The sequence below is a fragment of the Anoplopoma fimbria genome, chromosome 10 (assembly GCF_027596085.1).
Source record: "Anoplopoma fimbria isolate UVic2021 breed Golden Eagle Sablefish chromosome 10, Afim_UVic_2022, whole genome shotgun sequence".
Taxonomy (NCBI): domain Eukaryota; kingdom Metazoa; phylum Chordata; class Actinopteri; order Perciformes; family Anoplopomatidae; genus Anoplopoma; species Anoplopoma fimbria.
In genome coordinates, this window is record NC_072458.1 from 19,003,351 (window position 1) to 19,031,014 (window position 27,664).

At 41.1% G+C, this 27,664-nt stretch overlaps 4 protein-coding genes across 8 annotated transcripts in view; 3 read left to right on the plus strand and 1 right to left on the minus strand.

Annotated features, from left to right (window-relative positions):
- The window catches only part of mfsd2ab (MFSD2 lysolipid transporter A, lysophospholipid b), an 18,693-nt gene extending 7,617 nt beyond the window's left edge, over positions 1 to 11,076 (plus strand). Inside the window, exons 4-14 of the mRNA XM_054605773.1 lie at positions 4,224 to 4,347; positions 4,763 to 4,841; positions 4,946 to 5,121; positions 5,276 to 5,366; positions 5,875 to 5,993; positions 6,388 to 6,471; positions 8,232 to 8,315; positions 8,506 to 8,618; positions 9,038 to 9,181; positions 9,684 to 9,860; positions 9,958 to 11,076. Coding sequence (XP_054461748.1) covers positions 4,224 to 4,347; positions 4,763 to 4,841; positions 4,946 to 5,121; positions 5,276 to 5,366; positions 5,875 to 5,993; positions 6,388 to 6,471; positions 8,232 to 8,315; positions 8,506 to 8,618; positions 9,038 to 9,181; positions 9,684 to 9,860; positions 9,958 to 10,012 — 1,246 coding nt within the window. The 3' untranslated portion in view covers positions 10,013 to 11,076. The remainder of the gene's footprint in view (positions 1 to 4,223; positions 4,348 to 4,762; positions 4,842 to 4,945; positions 5,122 to 5,275; positions 5,367 to 5,874; positions 5,994 to 6,387; positions 6,472 to 8,231; positions 8,316 to 8,505; positions 8,619 to 9,037; positions 9,182 to 9,683; positions 9,861 to 9,957) is intronic.
- Positions 11,077 to 13,261: 2,185 nt separating this feature from the next.
- On the plus strand, positions 13,262 to 14,012 carry LOC129097068 (SOSS complex subunit C-like). The gene has a single exon (XM_054605774.1). The coding sequence runs from the start codon at positions 13,368 to 13,370 to the stop codon at positions 13,662 to 13,664; it is 297 nt and encodes a 98-aa protein (XP_054461749.1). The 5' UTR covers positions 13,262 to 13,367; the 3' UTR covers positions 13,665 to 14,012.
- Positions 14,013 to 14,839: 827 nt separating this feature from the next.
- yars1 (tyrosyl-tRNA synthetase 1) lies at positions 14,840 to 21,998 on the plus strand. 4 transcript variants are annotated; one of them, XM_054605975.1, is made up of 14 exons: positions 14,840 to 14,937; positions 15,899 to 15,965; positions 16,057 to 16,203; positions 16,333 to 16,508; positions 16,966 to 17,095; positions 17,911 to 17,991; positions 18,362 to 18,454; positions 18,537 to 18,672; positions 18,768 to 18,853; positions 19,445 to 19,580; positions 19,682 to 19,794; positions 19,928 to 20,121; positions 20,208 to 20,349; positions 21,165 to 21,997. In XM_054605975.1, the coding sequence occupies exons 1-14, from the start codon at positions 14,873 to 14,875 to the stop codon at positions 21,273 to 21,275; spliced, it is 1,677 nt and encodes a 558-aa protein (XP_054461950.1). In that variant the 5' UTR covers positions 14,840 to 14,872; the 3' UTR covers positions 21,276 to 21,997. The 4 variants fall into 4 exon arrangements, with proteins under 4 accessions (XP_054461950.1, XP_054461949.1, XP_054461948.1 ...); XM_054605974.1 differs by having other exon boundaries at positions 14,843 to 14,937; positions 15,896 to 15,965; positions 19,685 to 19,794; positions 21,165 to 21,998; XM_054605973.1 differs by having other exon boundaries at positions 14,843 to 14,937; positions 15,896 to 15,965.
- The window catches only part of kiaa1522 (KIAA1522 ortholog), a 36,383-nt gene continuing 30,587 nt past the window's right edge, over positions 21,869 to 27,664 (minus strand). For both annotated transcript variants that reach the window (XM_054605971.1, XM_054605972.1), the window contains exons 7-9: positions 27,407 to 27,604; positions 23,834 to 27,299; positions 21,869 to 23,331 (exon numbers count right to left, since the gene is read on the minus strand). In XM_054605971.1, coding sequence (XP_054461946.1) covers positions 23,291 to 23,331; positions 23,834 to 27,299; positions 27,407 to 27,604 — 3,705 coding nt within the window. In that variant the 3' untranslated portion in view covers positions 21,869 to 23,290. The remainder of the gene's footprint in view (positions 23,332 to 23,833; positions 27,300 to 27,406; positions 27,605 to 27,664) is intronic.

The window sequence follows — 27,664 nt, forward strand, 5'->3', positions numbered from 1 at the left end:
CACACACTGCTGTACACACAGACTATGAAATGATCAACTGAAATGAAGAAGTAACGGTTAACGGTTGGCCGCCAAAATGCAGAGGCACTGATACTACTTCTTCTTCTTTTTTTTTTAAACCAAACCTGCAGGCACTAGTCTTACATTTCCCCCATCGTGGCCTTTTGCATGTCATTGACAAATATGACTCCTGCCTGCTACTGAGTTTGCTCCTAACACACAAACCATTTCTCAGGACTCTAGTTTGTTAGCTAATTGATATTTTGACGATACTCTCATTTGCACAAATTTGCCCCTGAGGTATTTTTTAGAATTAGACCTACAAAACATGCCACCTAGTATCTTGAATTGATTTTCAGTTTGATATTCTTTCTGTGAAATCCCCTTGTAAAGAGCAGAAAGAATAATGAAACGACGATGCCTCGGAAATTTGCCTATTCGTTGCATCCAGTCTGACGGAGTGGGAGGTTGGTTTTGTTTCACAGAAAATTGTTCCAGACCCTTTTCTCTTTTCAGCTGCCATTTCCCCTCCCCCGCATCTCTGAGCCGCCTACACGCTGGCTTCATTTCATATGAGTTATATGTCTGTCATGTTGTTAGGAATATTGTTAAACCGGGTTCTCTGCTTTGTCAAACGCTGCATACCCAATGTGAAGGGTCCAATTCACACGGTTACGTAAGAGGAGTACAGTGTGGCGTGTTGTACAGTGGTAGCTGCCAGTCTCCTGTCAACACAGATGATATGTCAGAACATGCAGTATTGCCCTCCATAGGGTGACAAGACGAGGTAAATTAATGAGGGTGTAGTCGGCTTTATAATTAGAAACGCAGGGACGAGAGTGGTGCTCTTGATTAAAAACATAATCTCCCTAGTTGGTTCTGAAATGGTTGTGCCTTGTGTGTTGAAAGGCACCATTGGGAGACGAACCTGGTTGTAAAGGTCTCGTGTGGCCCCCCCCCCCTTCTCAGTTTCCTGCGTTAATGGTCCCTTGGGTGTGTAAGCATTGCGACTGTGAACACATGCATTATTAATTTAGAATAGAAAAGAATGGCAAAATCAGTTTCCCAGAAGACCAACAAAATTTTGTAATGAGCTTTGGCAGTTGCAGATGTGCAACATGTGTTGAAATGGATTCCTGTTCTGACAGTTCAGATGGAGGTTTTCAGCCTCCCCCCCTCGGAAGAAAACAGTGCTGAAAATGATTTGCTATCAGACAAAAATGATGATCAATAACAGCTTTTGCAACAGCTCTTCGTCAAAAGCTGTTAATGTCCACCTCCATATAGAACATATCGTATCACTTTCAAGTCATTTTTGTAATCCAAAAAAAAACCGTTCATGCATACTTTGGAAATATCGTTTAAAGAAAAAGCTTCCCTTTTTGATAGACTTAATGTTAATGCATGCAAATTATCTTGAATTGAGCGTAATTGAATTAACATGCAGGAGCAGTAAATTCGGTATAATTATTGTAATTTAAACATCAAGATGCTGACTTGATTTTTGAAACTCAAAAGTGGGTCATGCTTGGTGCTGCATGTGCAGAGTGGGATGCATTTGTTGTCAGAGGTGGGGCCTGGATGGATGGATGGATGGATGGATGGATGGATGGATGGATGGGTGGGTGTGGTGCTTGCAGGAGCGAGAAAGGATGGAGGAATGATTGGCACGTTCAGTCCCATCACGGTCCCCTCCGTCGTGAAAAACAGGAGATGGGTGTGGTGCCTGAGATCAGGGAGGAAGCAACAGGGAAAAAAAAGAAGCAGCTGGAGCAGTTGCATCTTAAACGCACCGTGTGTAGGAAGTGGGGGAGGGGAGAGCAGTCACGCTGGTTCCTCATTGGTCCAGCCCACAACACACCACATACGTGAGCCAATGGAGCCTCGGCTGCGATTGGCCCGGCAGGTTTTTTAAAGACTGGCTGAGGAATTCAGGAGTTTACTACAGTTCACGTTGTGAAGCGGTAGCAGAATGAGTGGCACTGTTGCTGCAGAGCTACAGGAGCACTCACAAGTGACACGCTGCAGGTTTATCTGCTAGTTCCATACACAAACTCTGGTTACTTAACGGCCAGTGTCCAAAGAAATTAATTTCTTTGGACACTGGCCGTTAAGTAACCAGAGTTTGCATTGCTTCCTGTCTTCTTTAAATGTGAATTTATTCAAGTCTGCTAAAGATCGGGCTGTAGATGTTTTACCTTCCCAGTGATTTGAGATTTATTTCACATAAAAGAATGATAATTTTTTTTTTATAACTTTCTCAGATTTCGGAAGTTATTCTCAGAGCATAAAACCAAGATGTAAAAACCATAATATTTGCTTGGTTTTCAACGTTTATTACAAAACCACCCATCCAGCCAGATGATTGCTGGCCCCAAAACAAATATTTACAGTACCAGTCAAAAGTTTGGACACACCTTCTCATTCATTGGTTTTTCTTTATTTTTATTTTTTATCTACATTGTAGATTAATATTGAAGACGTCCAAACTATGAAGGAACACATATGGAATTATGTGGTAAACAAACAAATGCTCCACAAACCAGAATATGTTTTATATTTTAGATTCTGTTTTATATTTTAGATTCTTCTTATATTTTAGATTCTTCAAAGTAGTTGAATGAGAAGGTGTGAACAAACTTTTGACTGGTACTGTATCATGAGTGGTCATCCTGATACCATAGACGTAAGCTCTCTCTCTCTCTCTCTCTCTCTCTCTCTATATATATATATATATATATATATATATATATATATAGCTTACGTCTATGGTATCAGGATGACCACTCATGATAATATATATATATTGCTGTCAAAATAAAAATAAATGTCATAGTTAAAAAGAACCTGACTATGAAGCTGTTAACTTGCTAAGATAAAATCTCCCCTTCTAGTCAGCACGACTATTTCCGACATTTGAATATGATTCTAGGAAGGGCGTCAGGGATGCACTTATATGGCGCACGGTGTCACTGCACTTCTGCAGACAAGCACAGTGCAAGTCCTGGCTTAACCTCCCCAACAGATGGGGAGACGGATGTAATCTTTATGTTTTTCATACCACAGCTTGTTTCATCCGGTTGTAGCGTGTCTGAAAGGAGATTTTTTTTACTGATAGACACACCTCAGTTAATTCACCATCATGCCTTTCTATGGTGTGTGTGTGTGTGTGTACGTGTCATCCGGTACAGATGGATTAGGCGTTTTAAGAAACATACATTCCTAAATTCATTGTCATCTCCAGATCAAATATCTGCTTTAACTCAAACCACTGCTTCACCCGCCCACCCTGATTGCACCCCAGTGTACAGTTAATCACATCACATGCGCAACAGAGTCAGCTGAAAGCTTCTCCCCGTGACATCACTCTCTCCTAAGTTAATACTGGGGCTTAAAAAAAAATGGGCTGCGGTTGGATTTAGTGGCGAGCCTGCGGGGGAAGCTTTTCAGTCGCAGAGCACTTTGACTGGAATTTAGTTCCATCTTTTTATTTATTCATCTACATTTGTGACAATGGCATGCCGTTTCTTGTTGTTGTACATAGTGACGCATTCTGGATTCGATTTCCTGTCTGATAAGAGTGAATCGCCTGCTGTTGAAGGGATTTTATTGAGAGTAGTCGGACAAGCAGGATGCCCGAGCGGCTTCCTGTGCCACACCGCCTGACCCTTATTTCTGGAGGTGTGGCCGCTCTCTCTATCTCGTCTCTGATTGGAGAGTGTTGATCTGACCATAGGAAAAGGCAAATAAGGGGGCAGGAAGTGACCTAAGGAATTCTAGCTTTTTTTTAAAAATGACTTCATGGTGCAAATTTACGGGATGTTACACATAGGAGGAGGAGGAGGAGTCGATAATCATTTTTCACCCACGCAGCATAGCCTCATTGAACCATTTTCATGTCACCTAAGGACACAATATACTCACATAACCCTCCAATTTAGCCTCAAGATCAACCTGTTCCATGCACGCGGACACCAGGAACACTGTGTCTCTAGTAATGATCATCAGAGTGAAACACCCAATCAGTGCTGAGATTAGGAAAAGTTGGCACAAATTGAATGATTGGCCACAGTTTGTTATGTAACAAAGAGTGTCCCCTTCTCTTCATTAAGGCTGATGCTTGTTTTCAGCGTGTTTCATGCTCTAGTAGGATCATGTCTTCCTCCACTGATTGTTGTTTTTGTCTCCTCTTGTTCCTCTCCTCTCCTCTGTCCCGTTTGAAGGATCGTGCTCTCAACCCCTTTGGCCGTGATCTCCTATTTCCTCATATGGTTCGTTCCTCCCTTTGAGGACGGCAAAATCATCTGGTACCTTATTTTCTACTGCATCTTCCAGACGCTTCAGACTGTGAGTACCACCCCCGTGCCCACGCAGACAATCCCAGCATGCTGTTGTCCCAAATGTGCAACGCGGAGGTCATTAAAACGTTTGATTTGCACTCATTTGCTCAATTACTCTTTAAGTGATCAATATGATATGTTGTTTCCCCCCCCAACCTGATTTGATCATTGCAAAGTGTTGCAATCTTTCTAAAATATATAAATATAAATTTTGTTGGCAAATCCTCTAATTGCACAATAATGGGAAATGATTCACTCTCTGCAATGATTCTGCTGAGAGTTGTATCAATCTTCTTGTTACTTTCCAACCCGAATGTGAAGAGACAGAATTGCCAAATTGTTGTGCACCATCACGTCTATGACCAAGAAGTAAATCTGCATTCATTTTTCTCACCATGTCGCTCTTTTTCTTTGCAAAACAGTGCTTCCATGTGCCATACTCTGCCCTCACCATGTTCATCAGCTCAGAGCAGAAAGAAAGAGACTCGGCCACCGCATACAGTGAGTACCACAGTCAGCCTGTGAAACTCTTGTTTTGATTATTTCCTCTATTTTCGCCATCTCCTCAACGACTAAAACTTCGCCCCTGTGTTTCCTCCAATCAGGGATGACGGTGGAGGTTCTGGGTACTGTTATTGGTACAGCTATCCAGGGGCAGATCGTTGGTATGGCCAACGCTCCCTGCCTCCCAGGGCCCGGTGACATCGCGGGCAACCTGAGCAACTCCTCCCTGTCTGCCGGACTCAATGCGTCGGGGTCGGTCATTTCCCTGGATGACACGGTAAACACACTGAGCTGCTAATCATAGAACAGTTAAGGCTGATGACGAGTTTACCCGCCAACAGCGTGAACTGGTGAGAAAAACACAGCTGGTGTTTGCTAACTGTTTCTTGTCTTGTTCCTTTTTTTTTTTTTTTTTTTTTTTTTTTAAACAGAAAACGGCCTACATGATTGCCTCTGGTGTCATCTGCATCATCTATGTCCTCTGTGCTATTGTGCTTTTCCTCGGTGTGAGAGAGCGAAAAGGTAAGGCGTTAATCTCTCTGTCAAAGCAACTCCATCCTTTTAGTTTAGACGCCATCATCTACCTTGTTTAGTTGCCTCATCTTGCTTTGCATTTAAAGAAAAAGTCTGGAGAAAAAAATCCCAAATAAGTGGTGAACCAGAGATTAGTTATTTGCTTTTTAAATTGTGGATCGATGCCTTTTAAGTTGCATTTTATATAACAGGCCAATCCTTTTCTTTTGTTCATTATTTTTTAGCTGTTGAATAATGTTTAGTTAAGTCAGCATGAGTTCATGGCGTTTCCATCAACACCCCCCAAAATATGAACATTTTATCGAGGTCTTAATGTAGCCAACCTCGATTTTCACATCACAAGAGGCGCAATATGTGTTAAAGGTGACACTCCTGATGGGATGCACACAAACACACGCCAACTGGCAAACTACAAGAGTGGAAAATGTTTTCTATTGGATGTAATTCAACATCTTTGTTCATTCTTTAATATTTTAATTTTTTTTCCTCTTTCCAGAGTCTTGTCGTCCCAAGTCGCAGCCCATTGGTTTCTTCCAGGGGATTAAGCTGGTGATGGGACATGGACCGTACGCCAAACTAGTCATGGTCTTCCTCTTTACCTCGCTAGGCTTCATGGTGCGTATAGAGACACACACACACACACACACACACACACACACACACACACACACACACACACACACACACACACACACACACACACACACACACACACACACACACACACATCATGTTACTATGAGCTCAGTATCTGTATGTACAGCATGTCAATACACTGTTTGTCCAATTTGCTGGTTGCCGGTTTGTGCTCCCGGCCAGAGTTTAATGTGGTGCCTGCAAAGCCCGGCCAAGAAATGTGTGTGTGTGTGTGTGTGTGTGTGTGTATGTGTGTGTGTATGTATGTGTGTGTGTGTGTGTGTGTGTGTGTGTGTGTGTGTATGTTGTGTGTGTGTATATTTGTGTGTTTGGACAGTAGGATTTGAGTAAATCTCTGTGCTTCCTTCTACAGCTCCTGGAGGGAAACTTTGCCCTGTTCTGCAGCTCAACACTGGGCTTCAGAAACGACTTCCAGAATATACTGTTAGTCATCATGGTGAGCACGCACACACACATACACACACACACACACACACACACACACACACACACACACACACACACACACACACACAGGTGGCACTTTCATGGAGGCAGTCCTTCAGATAGGCCCCACTGTTGCCAAAGCGATGACCATATCTCCTCTCCGGTACATGAAGCCTTGAGCAGCCCCCATTTGTGTGGGATAAGTTAAGCCGTTGGCTTCAGAGTGCAGACAAAAGCCTCCCTCCCAGGGCGAACACATAAATTGTTCTTCAACCACAAGGCTGGTCTGTACTTGGTTAGAAAGCTGTGTCTCCTGGCGGCCTATTGTCCACTGTGACGGCTCTGCCTGAATGCCATCCCATTCCCACAGACAGTAGTGGAGCCACATCTGATCTCTCCTGACCTCTCTTGAAGAAAAGTTTCTCAAATCAGATTCACTTCAGATCCTGGCAGGTATTAAACCCAATTAATCCATAGATGTGTCTCCTTTAGCACGCAGAGCAGAACAGATTACACGCTTTGATCCTTTACTTTATGGAAAGGATTATGGAGGCAAGGCAGTGACCTTTTTTTGTTAAAGTACATTTATTTAGTGAAACAGTGTGAGCTTTGACAGGAACCGCTCCATAATCAGCAGTCGGCGATCCTAATCCTCACCTTCAGTGATTTAACCTTGGAAGCTCCGATCTTAGAAGCACAAAGATGGATTCAGACTAAACAAATGTAACTAACTGGCATTAAAGAAGGACTTGTTACTCAACCTGGGTGATATTGTAACGGTCAAATGTAATGAATCATTGGGTGAGAGCAACGGAGAGTTCAATAATTGCAACAAAGAGCCTTGTATGTACTTTTTACGTAGCATTGCTGTATGGGACATTGTTTCCTTGCTTTGCTGCTGCAACACAAATTAAGTCATTTTCAAGGGCAGGACACATTTTATTTGGCAGGAAAACACTGAGGTCACTTGTGTAAAAAGTGCTTAATGAGGAACGTTTAGAAGATAAAGTCGTAATAACTGATCATTTTGTTTGATTTCGTGTGGGAAATTGCTCATAGAGGAGAAGTTTGTGTCTGTGCAGGGAAGTGGTCTTGACTGGCTGCTTTGAAGATGAAGTTCAGACTCGGTTCAAGGGCTCACATACTGCTGATGCATCAAAAAAAAAAAAACATTTACTCATTGTGGAAAACCACAGAGCGATGTCTTTGTTGTGCATATGATTGTGCAGCGAGGGGATTTCAGTGATCTGGTTTATCTCTGAGCTTCAGTGAGAGAAGGTTTAAAAAAAAAAAAAAAAAAAAGAGAGAGAGTTGCACCACCGTTGTTAGCTTTACCTTAGTCAAACACGGAGGGGTCGGAGGTCGAATTGATCCAGGCTAACCCCCGTAGAGTCATAGGACGACCCCTGTGGAATTTTTGCATCACATATGAGCTCAAATATGTTTTGGGAAGAGCCGTAGAAGCCATATTGTTTTCCCCCTCCTCGCTGTTGTGTTTGGCAGGTATGAGAGGCCAGATGCGCTTCTGCATCGCCGCGCTTTAAGTCCAACCCGAAACGGAAGCTGAGGCATTTTGAGAATGCATCTAATGTCTTGCTTCTTTACTGAGATGTTATTTGGCCCAGAGGGTCTTTCCTGTTTTGTTCTGTTTTTCTTCTGCAAAACCTTGTTAATCTCTATAATAGAAGGCGTTGTGTGGCGTTTTGACTGGAGGGTTGAAACAAAAACAGCTGGTTAACCAGACTTTGAATGTGTGTCCTCCCCCCTCAGCTGTCCGCTACTCTGGCCATCCCCTTCTGGCAGTGGTTCCTGACCCGCTTTGGAAAAAAGACGGCGGTCTGCACTGGAAGCTTGGTAAGGAACCACATCCTGTTCAAACACCACATCTGATTTGTAGGAAGCCCGTTGGATTTGATGGGAATTAAATAAATATTCTAGGAGTTGTAGGAAAGCAGCTCTAGTGGCACTGGTTTTAGGAAGTTTCTCTCTGAATGGCAGCTGTTTTGTGTGCTTTAGTGGTCTAATGCGTTTCTGTTCTGTCCAGTCTGTGGTCCCCTTCATGATCCTGGTGGTGTGTGTCAAGAGTAACCTGATCGTCACCTACATTGTCTCCTTTGCTGCCGGCGTCGGAGTGGCCGCAGCCTTCCTGCTGCCCTGGTAAGATCCCTGCTGACTCCTTTTTTTTTTTTTTTTTTTTTTTTTCGACTCCCCCATGTTTTCTTCTCAGGAATACATTTGTAATTACATTACATTACATTACAGTCATTTAGCAGACGCTTTTATCCAAAGCGACTTACAATCAGTAGTATATTACATATCATTCACCCATTCACACACTGATGACAGGCTACCATGCAAGGTGCCACCATCAGACTCTAACTAACATTCATGCAACATCCAGTCCACACCGATGGCAAGCCTTCAGGAGCAACTTGGGGTTAAGCGTCTTGCCCAAGCCGAAGCCGGGTATCGAACCACCGACCCTCTGATTGGAGAACTACCTTGCTCTCCACTACGCCACAGCCGCCCTAATTGATACTTTTGTGACTCTTAACGTTTTTTTGTTTGTTTTTCAGGTCCATGCTGCCAGATGTCGTCGACGATTTCCAAGTTCAGAACCCCGGGGCCACCGGCCACGAAGCTCTCTTCTATTCTTTCTACGTCTTCTTCACCAAGTTCGCCTCCGGAGTCTCCCTCGGCATCTCCACTCTCAGTTTAGAGTGAGTCGTCGCTTAAACACGCACACATATAAGCTTTATCGTAAATCATTCACAACGGTTTTGTAGGGGATTCACTAGGTTTTTATCTCATGCACCTCGACACATTAAAAAAAAGACTTAATGAGGCTAAGCCAAATCTCCCAGTACCCAAATCCCACATCAAAGCAAGGAATTCCTTTTGCTTTCATTAGATTAAATACAGTAAGGCTGTAGTGAGTGTGTGAGTGTGTGAGTGTGTGAGTGTGTGAGTGTGTGAGTGTGTGTGTGTGTGTGTGTGTGGCTTGGCTGGCTTGGCTGGCTGGCTGGCTGGCTGGCTGGCTGGCTGGCTGGCTGGCTGGCTGGCTGCACACACCACATGACTCACTCTAAAGCAGTATTGGACTTTGATCAGTGATCAAGATCTTAGCTTTACTAAAAAAAAACATGTAATTCCATAGCAAATGTATGCCTCAATATTAATGCTCTGCAATGCATTTTCTAATTGTGTTTCTTCTCTTTTCAGTTTTGCAGGCTACATCAGTAGAGGCTGCTCTCAACCAGAAGAAGTGGATATGACCTTGAAGGTGCTGGTCTCGGCCGCACCCGTCGCTCTTATCCTAATCGGCCTCATCATATTGTACTCGTATCCAATCACTGAGGAGAGGAGGCAAGGCAACCGCAAACTGCTCCAGGAACTAAGGTAGGACTGTGGATTTAAATACATTTGTTGTGTTTGTCAGGGAAGTAAAAAATCTCCAACTTAAGAGACTTTTTTTTTTTTTTTTTTGTTCTTGCAGGGACAGCGAGGCAGATTCAGAGACTGACTCGACAGAACTGGCCAACATGATCTAGATCATTTTATAGACCTTTGGACCAATGGATTGGTCGACTGGCATTTTGCACTGGGCGGGACCAACTTACCAGGGCCTGTCGGATCAAACAAACACTGCCTCGTCCAATCACGCTGCTGCTGCTGCTGCTCCACGTCTACAAAGATTGATAGACTCAAAGTGTCATAATCGCTTCAGCCACACTGAGGCCTTTCTAAAATCAAACAAACATCCTCCACATTTGACATTTACACAGCATGAAACTCACTCTCCTCTTTTGTTCCTTCAGATCTCAAAAGCCTTACTTTTTGTATAACATACTAATTTTGAGCACCTTTTTGAAAAGAATCTTTATTTTTTATTTTTTAAAAGGTTGTCCTTGTCCTCAGTTGAAATTGCACTAAACCATGAACTGTGATGGGAGCATGTATTGTCGGTGCTGCCATTACTGGCACTACAGTTTGTTTACTCGTACATACCGCACGGAGCATAAACGACCTTGAGCACTGCGCTAAAGACGACTTTATAGTTCTGAGATGTGAAACATCGGGAGAAACTTTTAACAGTCATAATGCCTTAATATTCAGAACTGACAAAATGATAACGTGTGTCAATCACTTGCTCTTGATTCATTGCCTTGGTGTGTATGTTTGGACATGTTTAAATGAGTTTTGTAACTTTACAATTAATCCTCATAGTTAAGTGTTTGTTTGCATCTCATTCCCATCCCACTGACGGCTTCTTCTTTTATAATTTTTTAAAAGAAGCCATCATAATGTGATGTTTGAACTTGTGGCCAGACAGAAACAGCTTAAGAGCTTGTTTTCGTTCCCCACCAAAGTACCGAAACCACTACAATAGTAAAAGCAGTTAGCTTGCAATTACATTACTTACACTATCTTATTTATAGGACAGCTACTGAAGATTGGGAAAAGCTTTTCTTTTTTGTAAACGCTTTAATTTCCTTAATACTGAGCAGAATGGCATTCACAGCCGGTACTGATTTAGTTATATCATTATTTAAATATTTATTAGTTTATTGATTTTACTGCTTTGGAATTTATGTTTGCTGGAAAGTCTTGCTTCTTGCAGTATTTAAATATATATATATATATATATATATATATATATATATATATATATTATATATATTTATATATATATATATATATATATATATATATATATATATATATATATATATATATATATAAAGATTGGAAGATGGGGGAGAGAACTTGTGTGTTTTTTTTTTTTTTTTTTTTTTTTGAATGTTTGTTTTTCTTTGTGTATATGTGTGTTTAATGAAGGAGCAACCAGGATGGGTTGTGATCATCTCAGTCCCTGTCATGAGGGTGTGGCTTGACGTATTTTCTATCCATTGATATGGAAATGTGTACATACTGTCTTATATGTTATACGTACTGTACATCTTCGACGTGTTATTTCCGCCGGTTTGAAAATGTTCATATTTCAGTCACTTTTTTTGTTTTGTCTTTTTCTCCTTTAGAGGTTCTTTTTATCTCTAGCAGCAGATACTTGAAATGTCTAAACGGTGCCATTTTCAATTTAACATGCAGTAAATCTCCACATGTTTTATTTTGCCAGTGTTTTGTCTTTAATGGATCTGTTGCTAAACTTCCCTCGTGACTCTTGAGGCTGTAGCCAAATGTGTGAGCTTTAATCCCAAAGGGACACACAGAAGCCTTGTGTACATGTCTGCTGTGCATATGTATATATTGTATGTAAAACTGTAAATATCTTTGATATTTGTGGCTGTGAAATGAACCCATGAACACTTTACTGTAATGTAGTCATTTAAAGAAAAATGTTTTGTTAATAAATACTAATTGAGAAGTGTACTGTGAACAAGTTAACATTTATTTTATTGAAGCAAAAAACAAGACAAGAAAAAAAACAGAGATTTTTAACGTCTGTACTCGTATACCACACATGTATCATGTGGATGATTAGCTGTAAACCAATGCCCAGTAAAGATATAATGATATATATATTTTAGTGGCTTGTATCTATCTTTATAACTGTCGTCAAAGGCGCCTGGAACAGGTTGTGAGAGCAGCAACAATCATTATTAAATGAGCTGGTTCAAAAACATGAAAAGTCATGTTGAAGTAGATAAATGCGGCTAGCTTGGAAAAATAATGAATCAAACATGGCATGAGGTGGAATATTTCATAGCTTTTAGCTCAACTGCACTGACTTTTGCTGTAACTTCAGATCCATTTACACATTGTACATTATTCGTGGTGAACTACTGCCATCTAGTGTCTGAGTTTTGCAAATTAAACTACTTATTGCTTTTGTTCCTATTTTCAGCTGTATCTATTGTACATACAGACATATTTTTTATTATTATTTATCTGTTATTTATCTAGCACATTGCACTGCACCTTTAATGCTTCTTTTGCACTTCTGGTTAGATGCTTAAACTACATTTCGTTGTCCTAGTACTTGTACTCTGTGCAATGACAATAAAGTTGAATTACATTACATTACATTACAGTCATTTAGCAGACGCTTTTATCCAAAGCGATTTACAGGAATCTAATCTAATCTAATCTAATATCCCATCAAAATAAATTAAGAAAAAAGGGATGAATTATATATATACAGTAGCAGTCAAAATGTTTGGACACACCTTCTCATTCAACTACTTTGAAGAATCTAAAATATAAAACATATTCTGGTTTGTTGAGCATTTGTTTGTTTACTACTTAATTCCATATGTGTTCCTTCATAGTTTGGATGTCTTCAATATTAATCTACAATGTAGAAAAAAATAAAAATAAAAATAAAGAAAAACCATTGAATGAGAATGTGTGTCCAAACTTTTGACTGGTACTGTATATATATATATATATATATATATATATATATATATATATATATATTTATTTATATATTTATTTATAATATTTATTTATTATTTTATTTATATATATATATTTATATATATATATAATTTAAATCATGACTAATTGGAGCCATGATCTTATATAAATTGTCTGAGGTATTGGGCTGTGGTTTTAGATGTTATAGTGAGTGGGGTTAATGTCTTGGTTTTTTTTGTGCATTTTTTAAGCCCCTCATTGTGTCATTGTCTTCACAGTACATATTATAAATGTTATTATCATAACTATGAGGTCTCACTGTTTTATTTTGATGACAACATAAAGACAGTTTGTGTAAATACAGTAAAAAAAAAACTGATTGTGCTTTTATTTTGAAGTACGAACAATGACACCGGAAGTGAGTACGCTCTGTTAGCCTTGAGCAGCTAGCATAAAGAAAACACCTAGCTAAACGTCCGCTTCTGCTCCAAATCTGTCATTAATCAACAAAAAAAAAAAGCTAGCATGGATGCTAACCCTCCGGCGCAGAGCAGGACGCGCGTTGCCATCCTCGCCGAGCTGGACAGGGAGAAGCGGCGGCTGCTGCAAAGCGTGCGCGGCCCCGGAACCAACGTCGCGCTCTCGTTCCGACCCGGACCGAAAGAGGTGAGGGACAGCGCGGAGCAGCAGCACGTCGCAGCGCAGCAGGAGGCCGCTCTGCAGCACGCACACGGACACTCGTCGGGTTTCTTCGTCACGCAGGACTCCGCGTTCGGGAACCTCATCCTCCCGGTGATCCCGAGGCTGGAGCCCGACGTCTGAGTCCGAAACCCGCGGAGGAAACAGACTGAGCAGTGTCTGCCTGGGTGGACATGAATAAAAGACACGCCACATTTAAATGACTGTGTTACATGTGATCCTATTTATATTTGTTTTTGTCTTGTTATGGACTTTAATGGTGATTTAAGCATCAAAAACAGAATAAAAAGACATTTTTTTATTTTTTTTTTAAAGAAACTGCATGTCAGGAGGAAATAATTGTTGTAAAGTAATAATAATAATATTAATCTTTATTTATAGAGCACATTTCATACAGACTAGCTCAAAGTGCTGTACTTTTGAAAAAAGTTAAAGATAAAAATAGATAAGATAAATGAATAAAAAACTGAAAACCCCACATTTAAAAGATTGCGTTACATGTAATCATTTATTTTTATTTATTCTTTTAGTTTTTTTGTCTTGTTATGAACTTTTAATGGTGATTTAAGCATCAAAAACAGAATAAAAAGACATTTGTTTCTTTTTAAAGAAACTGCATGTCAGGAGGAAATAATTGTTGTAAAGTAATAATAATAATCTTTATTTATATAGCACATTTCATACAGACTAAGTAGCTCAAAGTGCTGTACTTTTGAAAAGTAAAAGATAAAAATAGATAAGATAACTAAATAAAAAATAGAAACCCCACATTTAAATGATTGCGTTACATGTAATCCTATTTTTATTTTATTTGTCTTGTTATGAACTTTAATGGTGATTTAGGCATCAAAAACAGAATAAAAAGACAAACTTTTGACTGGTACTGTATAACAGTGTCAATTAAGTATATTTAATTATGTGCAACTGCAAAACTTTTGCAAACACACAATATAATCTAAGGTGGGTCCTTGCATTACTGCATACCCTTCATGCCTTTTAAAAGAACAAAATGTAGTTTTAATACTGTCCTTACATGATGTGATCATTAACAGTCATAATAATGGAGCCCAGATGTGCTGATTGGGTACCCGGATGAATATGTTACCTGTATTATGTGTGTTTTTAGGGGGGATTTAAAGGTGTCAATTTATATAAACAAATGCAAAAGGTTCCCAAGGGGCCCGACAACAATAATCAATCAATAATAACAACACAATACCCGCACAATAACCAGGGTTTGCCTCTCAATCATGAGCGCTCTGCACTCTGCGCTCGATTGCTTCCGCCTGGAGGAGGGAAAGCAATCGAGCGCAGAGTTGTAGCGAACGCTGATGCAACACACTGACAGCAGGTCTTATTCACCCGCGTCTCACCGGCACAAGACACCGCTTCTGAGGTGAGTCAGCAGGCTGTACAGTATGTCTAAAGGGTAAACTGCTTTTATACCACATAACCTGAAAATATAGAAACCAAAACGGTTGTAGTTTTTACCAGAAACCACACAGAAGCTAGGTTTCGTTAGCTGCACATGGGTGTGTTGCTAACTAGCCAGGAAGCTCTAGATGGCTTTTTACATTCATTATAAGGGGTGACGTCATATATTATCTTAATGTTGACTGAATGGATATATATATATATATATATATATATAATATATATATATATATATACATATATATATATATATATAAATATATATATATAATATATATATATATATATTATATATAAATATACAGTACCAGTCAAAAGTTTGGACACATCTTCTCATTCAACTACTTTGAAGAATCTAAAATATAAAACATATTCTGGTTTGTTGAGCATTTGTTTGTTTACCACATAATTCCATATGTGTTCCTTCATAGTTTGGATGTCTTCAATATTAATCTACAATGTAGGAAAAAATAAAGAAAAACCATTGAATGAGAAGGTGTGTCCAAACTTTTGACTGGTACTGTATGTATATATATATATATATATATATATATATTATATATATATATTTATATATATATATATATATATTTATATATATTATATAATATATTTATATATATATATATATATTTATATATATATATAATATATATTTATATATATAATATATATATATATATATATATTATATATATTTCCATAAAAGTATGGATTTCATAGTAAAACATAGATGAATTCTTGCTGTTTGTTATATGTTTTTGGTGGAAGTAGATTTTTTATGGATAACAGCCATATCAGTTGTGATCTCCTTGTCTGTGGTTAAGATCAACATGAAACTGAAAGTGATTTAACATTTATGCTCTTGAAGCTGCTGCCATTGATTCATAATGTGCTTAAACTCCCATCTTCCTCCTCAGAAGACTCTGCACCATGGCGGATCAGCTGAGTCCAGATGAGAAGCTCCACCTCATAACTAGGAACCTCCAGGTGGGGTTATATACACAAACAAAAATCCTCTCATAGTGATCGAACATCCCCAGTAGATTGATCTCATTAATGTCTTTAATGTGTGTTGCAGGAGGTCCTCGGGGAGGAGAAGCTGAAGCAGGTTCTTCAGGAGAGAGAGGTGAAGGTCTACTGGGGCACAGCGACCACCGGGAAACCCCACGTAGCTTACTTTGTCCCGATGTCCAAGATAGCAGACTTCCTCAAGGCTGGATGTGAGGTGGGGGGAGATCTCATTCAGCATCTTCTCTATTGTTAAATCATTTTGATTTCATCTGCATTTCCTGCTGAATCAGCGCTCTGCTCACACAAGGAGCGTCCTGTTTTTGTTTGCTCTTCTTTCCCTCAGGTCACTATTCTGTTTGCAGACTTGCATGCCTTCCTAGACAACATGAAGGCCCCCTGGGAGCTGCTGGAGCTCAGGGTGAAGTACTACGAGCAGGTCATCAAGGCCATGTTGGAGAGCATTGGGGTGCCCCTGGATAAACTCAAGTTTATCAAAGGAACGGACTACCAGCTCAGCAGGTCAGTTGTGCTGCTGATAGAACCGGAGACTCTCTTAATATGTATTTCAAGGATTCAAGGTTTTATTTATTTTATGGTGTATTCATTGTCATTATGCAACACACGGTTTCACAACAAAACGCAGTTGTAGCCCATTTGCTACACAAGAAAACATGAATAAAGAAAAACAGTAGTGCATTTTATGAATTTGCATTAAGTGGAATGTAAACCGCAGCAGTAAAACAATTTTTCTGGGCAGATAACATAGTCGGCATCTTTACTTTGAGAATTCAGCTTCAGGGAAACATCGTCTGTCATCTTTGACTACATCTGAGAACCAATTATCGTCGATGTAAACGTAGATTCCACCTCTGCATCTACATACGCCGCCGTTCTTTAACTTTAAAATGATCTGAAATGTACTTTGTACCTGCAGCCATAAACTCATTTTTTAAGTGTGTATTTTCATGTTTGTCAGAGAGTACACTCTGGATGTCTACCGTCTGTCCTCCATGGTGACGGAGCACGACGCTAAGAAGGCTGGAGCCGAGGTGGTCAAACAGGTGGATCATCCCCTGCTGAGTGGTCTGCTCTACCCGGGTCTGCAGGTAATAAGACTGTTCTAGATGGAGCAGTATCACTCTTCATAACTTAAGTGATGAAATTAACTGGTTATATTGTGCACATTGTCCACATATCGTCATATATATATATATAGATACCGTATTTTCCGCACTATAGGGCGCACTGGATTATAAGGCGCACTGTCAATGAATGGTCTATTTTCGATCTTTTTTCATATATAAGGCGCACCGGACTATAAGGCGCATTAAGCGAAACAAAACAGTCAGTCAGTCATTTTACCATTGATTGATTCATTAATGTTGAATTCTCTCGCAGCTGCTCTATTCCCATGTTCTCCTGCGTGACTGATAGCCTTGAGTTTGAAGTCCGTGTCGTAAGCGTGTCTCTTGACAGGAGCCATGTTGGGGTCCTTATACACACACACACTGTAATATTATGGTGAAGCACAGTATGTATTACTCCGCGACGCTCCTGACTACGGTGGCCGTGATGCTGCTGCGGTGCGGCTTTGTAGTTTACCAAAGTCGTACTAAAACATTTTGACAGAGCGCCGTGTACCACACAAAATCGCTTCGAGGTCAGTAAGCACAACCAGAATTAATCCATATATAAAGCGCTCCGGATTATAAGGCGCACTGTCGTTTTTTGAGAAAATTAAAGGCTTTTAAGTGCGCCTTATAGTGCGGAAAATACGGTAAGTTGTTTTTAAACTAAAACAGTTTGTGGATATGACAAAAGTGCACTCTCTTTGTGATTTTCATGGTTTTCTTTGTTATAAAAATTGTATATGCTGTTATGATTAATTTGAGAAGTAATTGTGATTCCACTTTGCCCCCAGGCTCTGGATGAAGAGTACCTGAAGGTGGACGCACAGTTTGGAGGAGTTGACCAGAGAAAGATTTTCACTCTGGCAGAGAAGGTACCATCTGTTTCCATGTTTGCACATTCATACAAAAACCTTCACCCTCTCACTTTTCTACATAACTGACCTCTAACCTCTTAACATTCAATTTCAGCAAATTCTTTATCCCTTCAGCTCTTGTGGAACTTGTTTAGTTTAGGAGTAGTTGTGAGGTTATTGACTTTTTTAAAATTATTTGAAAAAGCAATTCTTAGTTATTTACCCCAGGTGTTTAAAATGTAAGGTCTTTGACAAAAAATAGATTATTGAGATCATTTATAGAAATTATGAAGTGTAAATGCCCCGCTAATTCACTCCATGAAACAGTGTTCAGAATAAAAGCTCTTTAAAATCTAGATTCTAACTGAAGCCCCTCTCCTGTCTCCAGTACTTACCTTCACTTGGCTATGCTAAGCGCTCCCATCTGATGAACCCGATGGTACCTGGACTGACAGGAGCCAAGATGAGCTCCTCAGAGGAGGTATGTCGCAGTAAAGTAAAGTTTTGTATGTACATGTTCTTCTAATGCCTGTGGTAAAACCATCATCTCTTTTTGTCTGTAGGAGTCAAAGATCGACCTGCTGGACTCTGCTGGAGATGTGAAGAAGAAGCTGAAGAAGGCTTTCTGTGAGCCGGGAAACATCCAGAACAACGGAGTCCTCTCCTTCGTCAAATATGTCATCTTCCCTCTACGCGGAGGTAGGAAACTCTGAACTCTCCGTCTGTTGTCCCTGCTTCAGACTTATCCTTCACTTGTATGAAATGAGATGATAATTGGGATTATTGTGTTTCAGAGTTCTGCATCAAAAGGGACCCCAAGTTGGGAGGAGACAAAATCTACACTGACTTTGAAGAGGTGGAGAAGGACTTTGCGGCGGAGGTAAAGTATAGATTAAGGGAGATACCACAACTTTAGATTTTGGTCTGATACCTGATAGAGGACACAAATCACTGTTATCAATACTTCTGATAATTATAAACAACGTAGGCCTATTAACTTTCATGTTGCTTTTCTGTTAATTAAAACAGGAAACTTTTTCAAATCGAATGACAAAAATGTTTTATTATTGTTAATTCAATGTGCAAACATGAACTTTCTTTTTTGCTAACATTTATTTTATATATAGCGTTTTAAAACATTTTTAGTGCAAATTTAAGCACAAACTACCTTCAACCATCATTCACAGATGTGAAACCGCTACAAAACACGCTCCTCTCAACAGCAGTGAGAAGCAAAGAGTACAAAGAAACGTTTGCACAGACAGTTTTACTTTTTAATGAAATATATATGGGTGTAGAAGAGATAGTGATTCCTTTTTTTTTTTATTATTGATCCTGTAGTATCAATATTTTTGGATCAATCCAACCACTCCTAGTATAGACACACTGGTTTATTTGAAGCATAAAATAATTCCTGCTTCTTAAAGTATATCTCTGCTAAATGTCTTAATTTTCTCCCTCACTCTGGTAGTCGGTCCACCCAGGAGACCTGAAGGCCTCGGTGGAAGTAGCTCTGAACCAGCTGCTGGATCCAATCAGAAAGAAGTTTGAGTCGCCTGAGCTCCGCAAACTCTCCAACACCGCCTACCCCAACCTCTCAAAGACGAGTCAGTATTTTACCCAGCATCCTCTCTGTCTTCCCTCTCACTTCATTGAGGATGTCAACTAGCTTCATGTGGAGGTACATCATTTGTTTGTGTGTGATCAGAAGGAGCAGGAAAGAGTGCCAAGGCAGGAGGAGGAGGAGGAGGAGGAGTGGATGATGAGCTGTCCCCCTCCAGAGTGGACATCAGGGTGGGCAAGATCATCAGTGTGGAGAAGGTAGGACGTCAAGATCGACCCTAGATGCCTCATCAACTGATCAATATAGCGTTTCTTTAGATTATGTCGGTGGAGATGATCCTCCTGTACATGCATGGGTTCACATGGGTTTAATTCGTTTTCCTTCTTCCAGCATCCAGATGCTGACTCGCTGTTCCTGGAGAAGATTGACGTGGGAGAGCCGGAGCCGAGGACGGTCGTCAGCGGGCTGGTGGCTTATGTTTCACAGGAGGAGCTGCAGGACAGACTGGTGTTGGTGCTGTGCAATCTGAAACCCCAGAAGATGCGAGGGATCGAGTCCCAAGCGATGCTGCTATGTGCCTCTGTGTGAGTGTTACTTCTGTTTTTACACAAACACACGCTCAACTACATTTTTTTTATTATTCTAATCACTCTGATTGGTTGATTTCTAGCGAAGGGGATCCGAGGAGGGTGGAGCCTCTGGACCCTCCAGAGGGGTCGTCGCCAGGAGAACAGGTCTTTGTCGAGGGATATGAGACGGGCAAACCAGACGACAGACTCAACCCAAAGAAGAAGGTGTGGGAGAATATACAGGTATGTTCTAGTCAGATTGTTACTCCATTCAGAAAGATTCCGGTATTAATCAGGGTTCCCATGCATCCTGGGAAACAGATGATTCATTTTACAGCATGAAAAACACATGGAAAATGAGTGAAAAGTAAAATGGACTGGAAAATGTATTCAAAATTCTCCACTTTTCCTTTAGTTGAGAATTAATTACTAAACTATCAATTCGAGCTCCCCAGAATGGATGACATTACCATCTGTAAGGGGGAGTGAAGTGGTGTTCAGGATCATATTTATGTTCAAATAGCAGTTTAAGGACGAGAGTGTCTTGAATAGCCTCTCGGTTATATTTGGATAGCCTGGTTGCTCATGCAGGTTGGATGACTTTGCAGCTTAAGTGTCCAAAAACTCTGAATTGTGTAAGATACATTATCCTTCAAATGTTAATATTAGTGACTGCTGGCTGGTAACTGTGGTGGTTTTATTATAACATTATTCTGTGATCAATTTGAAATTTCTAAGCAAGTAAGAGATGATTTCATAGATTCGTTATAGCCATAGATTGCACATCTTTTAAATCAGACTTCCACAGAGAGGAACATATTAGTTTATGGCACGATCATTGTCTGTCATACCAGCTACATGATCTCTGAAAATATCCTGGAAAATTAATGGGAACCTTATGTTTTTTCCTTCAGAATCCAATTTTCTTTTAAATATGGACCAATGTGTTGTAGTTATCATATGTTTTCCATAATGGCATATTGGAATAGATGTTGTCACCTGTAAGGGGATTGGCTGTATATACATGATGATTGCATTATATTTTTCTGTCTCCGCAGGCCGACCTGAAGATATCAGACAAGTGTGTGGCTCAGTGGAAAGACTACCAGCTGATGACCAAACTAGGACAGATCACATGTAAGACACTCAAAGGAGGCAACATCAGCTAGATGCATCACATCACACCTCTGAAGCTGCTCCCGCCGGCCACATCACCACTACAATACCTTCATCAACAAAAATCACCATGGCAACAACAGTCATACTTGATCTGGAGGGTTTTTCTGGAGAATTATGGGACATTGATGCCAAAAGTCTCTTTGGACAGGCTGTGACACATTCTATTACCTTGCTTTTAACTCTATTAGAATAAATACGGTGTTTAATGTAATTCTTGAAAGTGTACGACACAAATTCTTCAACTTATAAACATATGATTCATTACGTTTTCTTTTTTTTTTTTTTACCTCTGTTGTATGTTGTTCTTTACACACTTAAATATACAAATACAATACGAGTTTTGCAGAAGAGACATATTGTTACTCATAATGAAGGGTTGGGGTTAATTAATCAAATGTCTCAGTATTGGTTCCTGGAAATAGCTGATAAGGAATCTCAGGTTTTTAAAAAGGGAATTCATGTGTCAGTACTTTTCTGGGTTGAAATTGCCTTCATGTGAACTTCAGGGCATCTACCAAACCTGATGAATGAAAAATGTTTTATGGGTTTCAGACATCAGATATCTGTATTTAAAAAAAAAAAAAAAAATCAACATACCATATATTATAATACATAGGACGGGTGCTTTGGGGGAAGTGTACAGAAATCAATATCTGGACATTAACTGTCATATCATCATGATGCATCAGCTCTAACATGAAATAAACGCTGGTTGAATTCTGTGGTCTGCAGATATGAAATGGGTTTGTGTTGGTTGAGAGATACTCTTATGTTGAGGTGTCTGTTTGCACCTCATCTTTAAAGAAAGACAACAGGAAACACAATTTTAATACATTTAAATTTTATTTATAGAAGTAATAACTGTACATAATTCTTTATAATCATCAAGACGTAAATTTTGACCCTTTACGAAGAGCCAGTATAATTCACTCTCCGATGATTTTGCTGGGGGAAAGCATTTTGTGCAAATAGTGATGAGCTGGATTTGTCATCAAAAAGGTTTGGGCTAAAGATTTAGATGCATAACATTTAATAAAAAAACACACTGACTTCATATTAAGTCTACTCCAGTGTATCAATCATCCAGGGCCAATCACATCCATTGCCCTTTAGAGTGGTTTATCAGATGAAATAGATTATCAAATATTTCATATTTGGTAGGAAAAGGTGACTGACAGTGCTACAAGTGGAAACAACCACACATAAATAAATAGGATGCTTGTGTTACTGTTGTGCTAAAAGATTTCTCAGAATGTCTTGTTCGTTACTAAACCCAAGAGGGATTATGCAGATTTTTGTAAAAGCAGCTAATTGACATTTTAACAGTCGCTGTTATCAGATGCTCTTAAGAGTTATGTCTTAATGGTTTATCATCCTCATATAGCATCCCTTTTTCTCACATAATATCCCGGATATATATCCACACAGTGAAAAGCAGAACTGAAACTGAATGTTGCTCTGTGTTTTTACTCCGATCTTTAAGCCAAGAAGGTGATAAAATGCTGTTTCGTCATGTAACAGATGCCATTTTTCTGACAACTTCTTAAGTGTTTACTATAATACAACAGGGAAAAAAAGACTTAACAGACAGTAAACCTCTGTACAGAAATGCTTTATCAAGACAAATCCTTTCCTCTTGAGCTGCAGTGACCACTACCTAAATCTACCTCTGGGAGGCGATCTCACACAAGCCAAATATTTACAGTTCAGCCAATGTACACCATTTCATCCTGAGGGGCCTTAATGAGAGATAAACTATAGCTTAGAAAAATACTCCGGAATAAAGCTTTTATAAGAAATTGGGAGCGACACATTTTTTTTTGCATAAATATGTAGGAAGGCCATTACAGGCTAAGGCTTTTGGAGAAGACTTAACACAAAAAAACACTCTTGATAGTTGAGTTAAACAGTCTCTCAGTAATGTCAGTCCTTTGCTGTGAGTTGTCTTTTTTCTTGCTTGTAGTTTTTGCTTGATCCTCTGGCATGAGCCTGGTACAATGTTTGTTCAAAACAGCGTTTCAATTGTGTCCGCCGTCACTCTCGTAGCTGAAGGGTGGAACACAACACGAGGTTAAACATGATGGCATCAACGTAATACAGTTACAGGAACACACTTAATGAGTGTTCTGTCCTAATCTAATTCAGTCACTGGGGCATGATCATGAGCTTTGGGTCAAGGCTGATTGAAGCACACGCTTGCACGTTTGACTGGAGAAAGCTGAAGGCAAGCTAGCAGCTTTGTGTTTGTGTTCATGTGGAAGGTTGCTTCTTGTGTGCAGCTTTCTCTTGTTGGTATGGACAGCTTAAAAAATATGCTGTTTAAGGGTATGTGAAACTGCTTAGCTGTACAAGATCATGGTAATGCTGGAATTAGCATTTTTGCTTTTTCATGACAAGATAGTAGCTATTGATTTATGCTAGCACTGAACCAGCTTTAATGAGTTTACACACTCAGCAGCACACTGAAGCTGATGAAGGCAGTCTTTAATGACTTTCGCAAATCCCCCCCCAAAAAAATCATGGTTAGAAATAATTTGGCTGCTCTTACTTGTCATCTCAGGAAGTGTTGTTCCACCGGTATGTTGCGTCCTTCCGATCGCTCCGTTTGCTTCGACACTGACGTCCATCTTTGCTGAACAAGCAGGAAGAATCTGTGAAGGGCTGTTGGCTGGTTTCTTTGCTACTGGCGGAGGAACTTTGTCCACCTTCACTCCACCATTGGAGATGGTGTTTGATTGGTCAGACACCTGCATGAGCTCAGCCGCCAAGCTTTGCTTCAGACTTGCCTGAGCGTCGGGGGAGGAGGCGGCTGCAGTCTCGAAGACGACCTTTTTTGTGCTCCTAGAGAAGATAAAGCTGGCGGTGGAGGCTGGGGACTTGTGCATGTCACATCCGTCAGGTGATTTCAGGTTTAGAGCCCCTTGTTCACCGACAGGGCTGTAAGTGGAGGATCTCACACCCAGTCGGGATGGAAGACCATCTCTAGAAGACATGGCTGCAGTTTTCATGCGAATGGCTTCCTGTAAGCGCATGGAAGGGGTGTTCATCATCACAGAGGACGTCTTAACCATCTGAGGGGGAGATTTTAGTGACAGGGACTTGCGGATTGGCTTCTGTGGAACCGTTTGAGGTCCTGGGATTGAAACTGAGCAGCTCTCCTGCACTGAAGCTCCCTCGTTTGTTGACTTGTCCTCCGATGGAGCTTTCACCTGATCTTCAGTCATGTTGACTGATCTGAGACGAACCATCTGAAGCAGGGAGGGGGTGACAAGAGGTATGTTAGCATCCTCTTTAGGAATGGGTGCACTTTTGTGGCGGGAAAGGAGCTCCTTGCTCCTGACGTCTCGGTTTGGTACACTGGGTTGCCGTCTGAAATTTATCCCGGGGGTTAAGTTCTCTGCTGGTAAAAGAGGTGCTACTGGGACAGTAATTGGAGGTGGGGCACTGACGGGAGGCTCGGAGGGAGGGTCGCGCTTAAGGAAACAACAGGGAGGAACTAAAGCAGGGACTGTTACTGGCTTCTCTGCTCCTGTAATGGTTGGCAAAGGGGTTGCCTCCACTATGGGAGATGGGACACTGTCTGAAACAGATACAAAGTTTGTCACTGGTCTGCACAAAATCTCCTCAGCTGTGTTTGCTTTTGAAACTTGCACAATATCCTCTGGTTTGGTGTCAGTTTCTGTTTGAGGAGCAGCAGGGGACACATCTGGAATTTGTAGATGTACAGATGTACCAGCTTCACTCGAATCCTCAATTGACTCTCCAACTTCCTCTGTGGGTCTTTTTAGGACATCCTGCTCTGTGATACAACTGTCCATCACATTTGGCACACTGTCTGTCACTAAGGGTGGAGGAGGTGGAGGAAAGTCAACCTCATCTCCTCCGTCAAAGACTGAGTCCCCTTCCATTGGGGGCGGAGGAGGTGGCCAGCAAGACTCTACAACAGGGGTCTCCTCCTGCACCCTCTGTAATTCATCTGGTGGCATAGACACTGATGAAGGAGGTGTCTTTCTTGACAGAGGAGGTGTAGGGTGGTATGCTGGGGGAGGGGTAGGTGGTGGCGAGGCCTTGGTTATTTTTGGGGCCTCTACAGAAAGCGTCTGCATGGATGTGACCTCACTTTTGTCCATCACATCATCACTGTTATCGACTAAAATTGTAACCCCATGCTGTGGGGAGATTGTATGGTTCTCAACATGTAAACAAACATCTGTCGTGGCACTGCTACTCATTTTCTTTTGCTGTCTGTCCAGTGAGTGTTCTGTTGCCACCTCTCTGTTCAGTAGTGTCACGGGTTTCTTCATCACAGGAGGTGGATCTTTCTTTGGACTCTTGGGGTCCTTCACTACAGGGCTACTACTCTGCTCTTGTTTCTGAACGTCTACACTTGCTTCCATCCTTTCTTCTTTGGTACTCGGACATTCCCTATTCTCCATCTTATTGTAAACACCTTCAGGACCGGTTTCTAACAAAGTCTCAGGGTTTGCTTTGCTCTCTGACAATTCTAAGACCGATATTTCTATACTTGATGGTTTTTCCTCTAAAACTTGCATCTCCTTGATAACTTCAGTCTGGGTTCCCACTTGTTTAACTGTACTGTCTTGTGTCTGTGCTGGTTGCTGGGTTACTTTGTTGACAGTAGGGCAAGGACCACACAGAAGCTCAAAGGTGCGTCTGTTGTGAACCCATGTCTCTGGTGGAGGAGAACATGGCGCTTTGACTTTGGGCGGTGGTGGGATGTTCAACAGCTCTCTGATTTCAACTCCCAAAGATGAAGAATTGTTATCTGGAGTGATTTCTTTTGCAGCAACAGTGGGTGGAGATTCCTGTGGAGGAAGACTGGGGCTACACGTGGAAACATCTGGATTGACAGGCTCAGATGTACCAGACGATAGAGAGGTTAGCGAGGAGGAAGGAGAAGCTCCTGAGGATGAGGCCCGAGACCCTGATCTCTCTGGTTTGACAGGTTTCTTCTTCTGTTTGTCGGGGTAGGTTGGGGAGATCCCTTTTGGGGAGAGTGTCGGAGTGCCACTTTGACTTGAGTAGCCACTGGAAGGGGACATAGTCCGTTCAAATTTCCCCTCTTCCGAGGAAGTTTTCTGTGGCGAGGAGCTACTGGATTCTGGCTGAGGCTCTGTTGCTCCTCCTGCCTCAGTGGAAGAGGCTTGGGTGGTGCTCAAGGGACTGGAGGAAGCATCTGGACAGCTGGACCCTTTGGAGTTTGATACAAGGGTGGAGATCTTACTGGTGTCTGCAATAACTGACTTCATCTCATCCTTTGCTACGGTACTTTCTGTGGCATTTGCCACATCTCCAGAAACAGAGTCAGTGATATCCACCAGAACCTTGGGGTTGCTCCTGATCTTATTACTATGCAGAGAATTGGTTCTCCGTGGAGGTGCCGGGGGTTGCTTGGTCTTCATAACAGACAGACTACGAGTGAAATTCTCTTTGGTCTTTTCTTCATCCCCAGAAGTGACTGACCCTGAAACAGACTTAGATCCTTGCCCTGTAACAACGTTTTCCCTTTTACCGCTGAAGCTGCTAATCATGCTAACTGAGCTACGAAGACTGACGAGGTCTTGGTCCTCGCTAGATCTCTCTGTTTTGCTTTCCCGCCCGTTCAGACTCACTCTCCGTGAATTGCCACTACGCGTGCTTCCTTTAGAGGATGCTGGGGAGGAGTTTGAAATAATGGTCTTTGAAGACTGTGACTCGCTCCAGTTCAACCCCAAAGCCGATGAGGGCATCAGTGTGGAGTCGTCGTGGGAATTGTCAGTTTGGGAGCCATCTCCATCTGATCTTCTGGACAACATAGGGCTGACTGATAAGTCCCCGGATGCAAGGCTGCTTTTGCTCAAAGTGCGGACATTACCGCCTTGGTTTACACTGCTGCCACGCATCCGGCTGCAGCTGCGGTCGATCTCTATGAATTCAATTGAGGATGGGAGGACCGCATTAGGGATGATTGTAGACATGTAGGTGGCCTGAGGAGACATGGACATCACAGGACCCTAGAAAGAAGCAGATAAATGTGAATTTCACAGCCAGTCAACAAAGATCAGGTAAAATACAGAAGATTGAATCTTAAAAGTCATATCCTTTCCATCTTAATTCTTACCTGAGGTTCCTGGAGGAATCTATGCATCGCTGAAGGGCTGAAGGAGTAGGAATTCGACATGCCAGGTACCGCAAGGGACTTGGGTCTTATGTTTGAGGATGGGCCTAGGTAGGAGCCGAAGCCCTGGTGGTTGAAGGGCTGCTCGTCTTGGTACATTGCCTGGAGATGATCATTCAGCAGCTCTTCGTCCCTGGATGCCTGTTTAGGAGTCGAGAGAGGACCATTGGTAAGTGATACAAATACAACCACAACACCTGT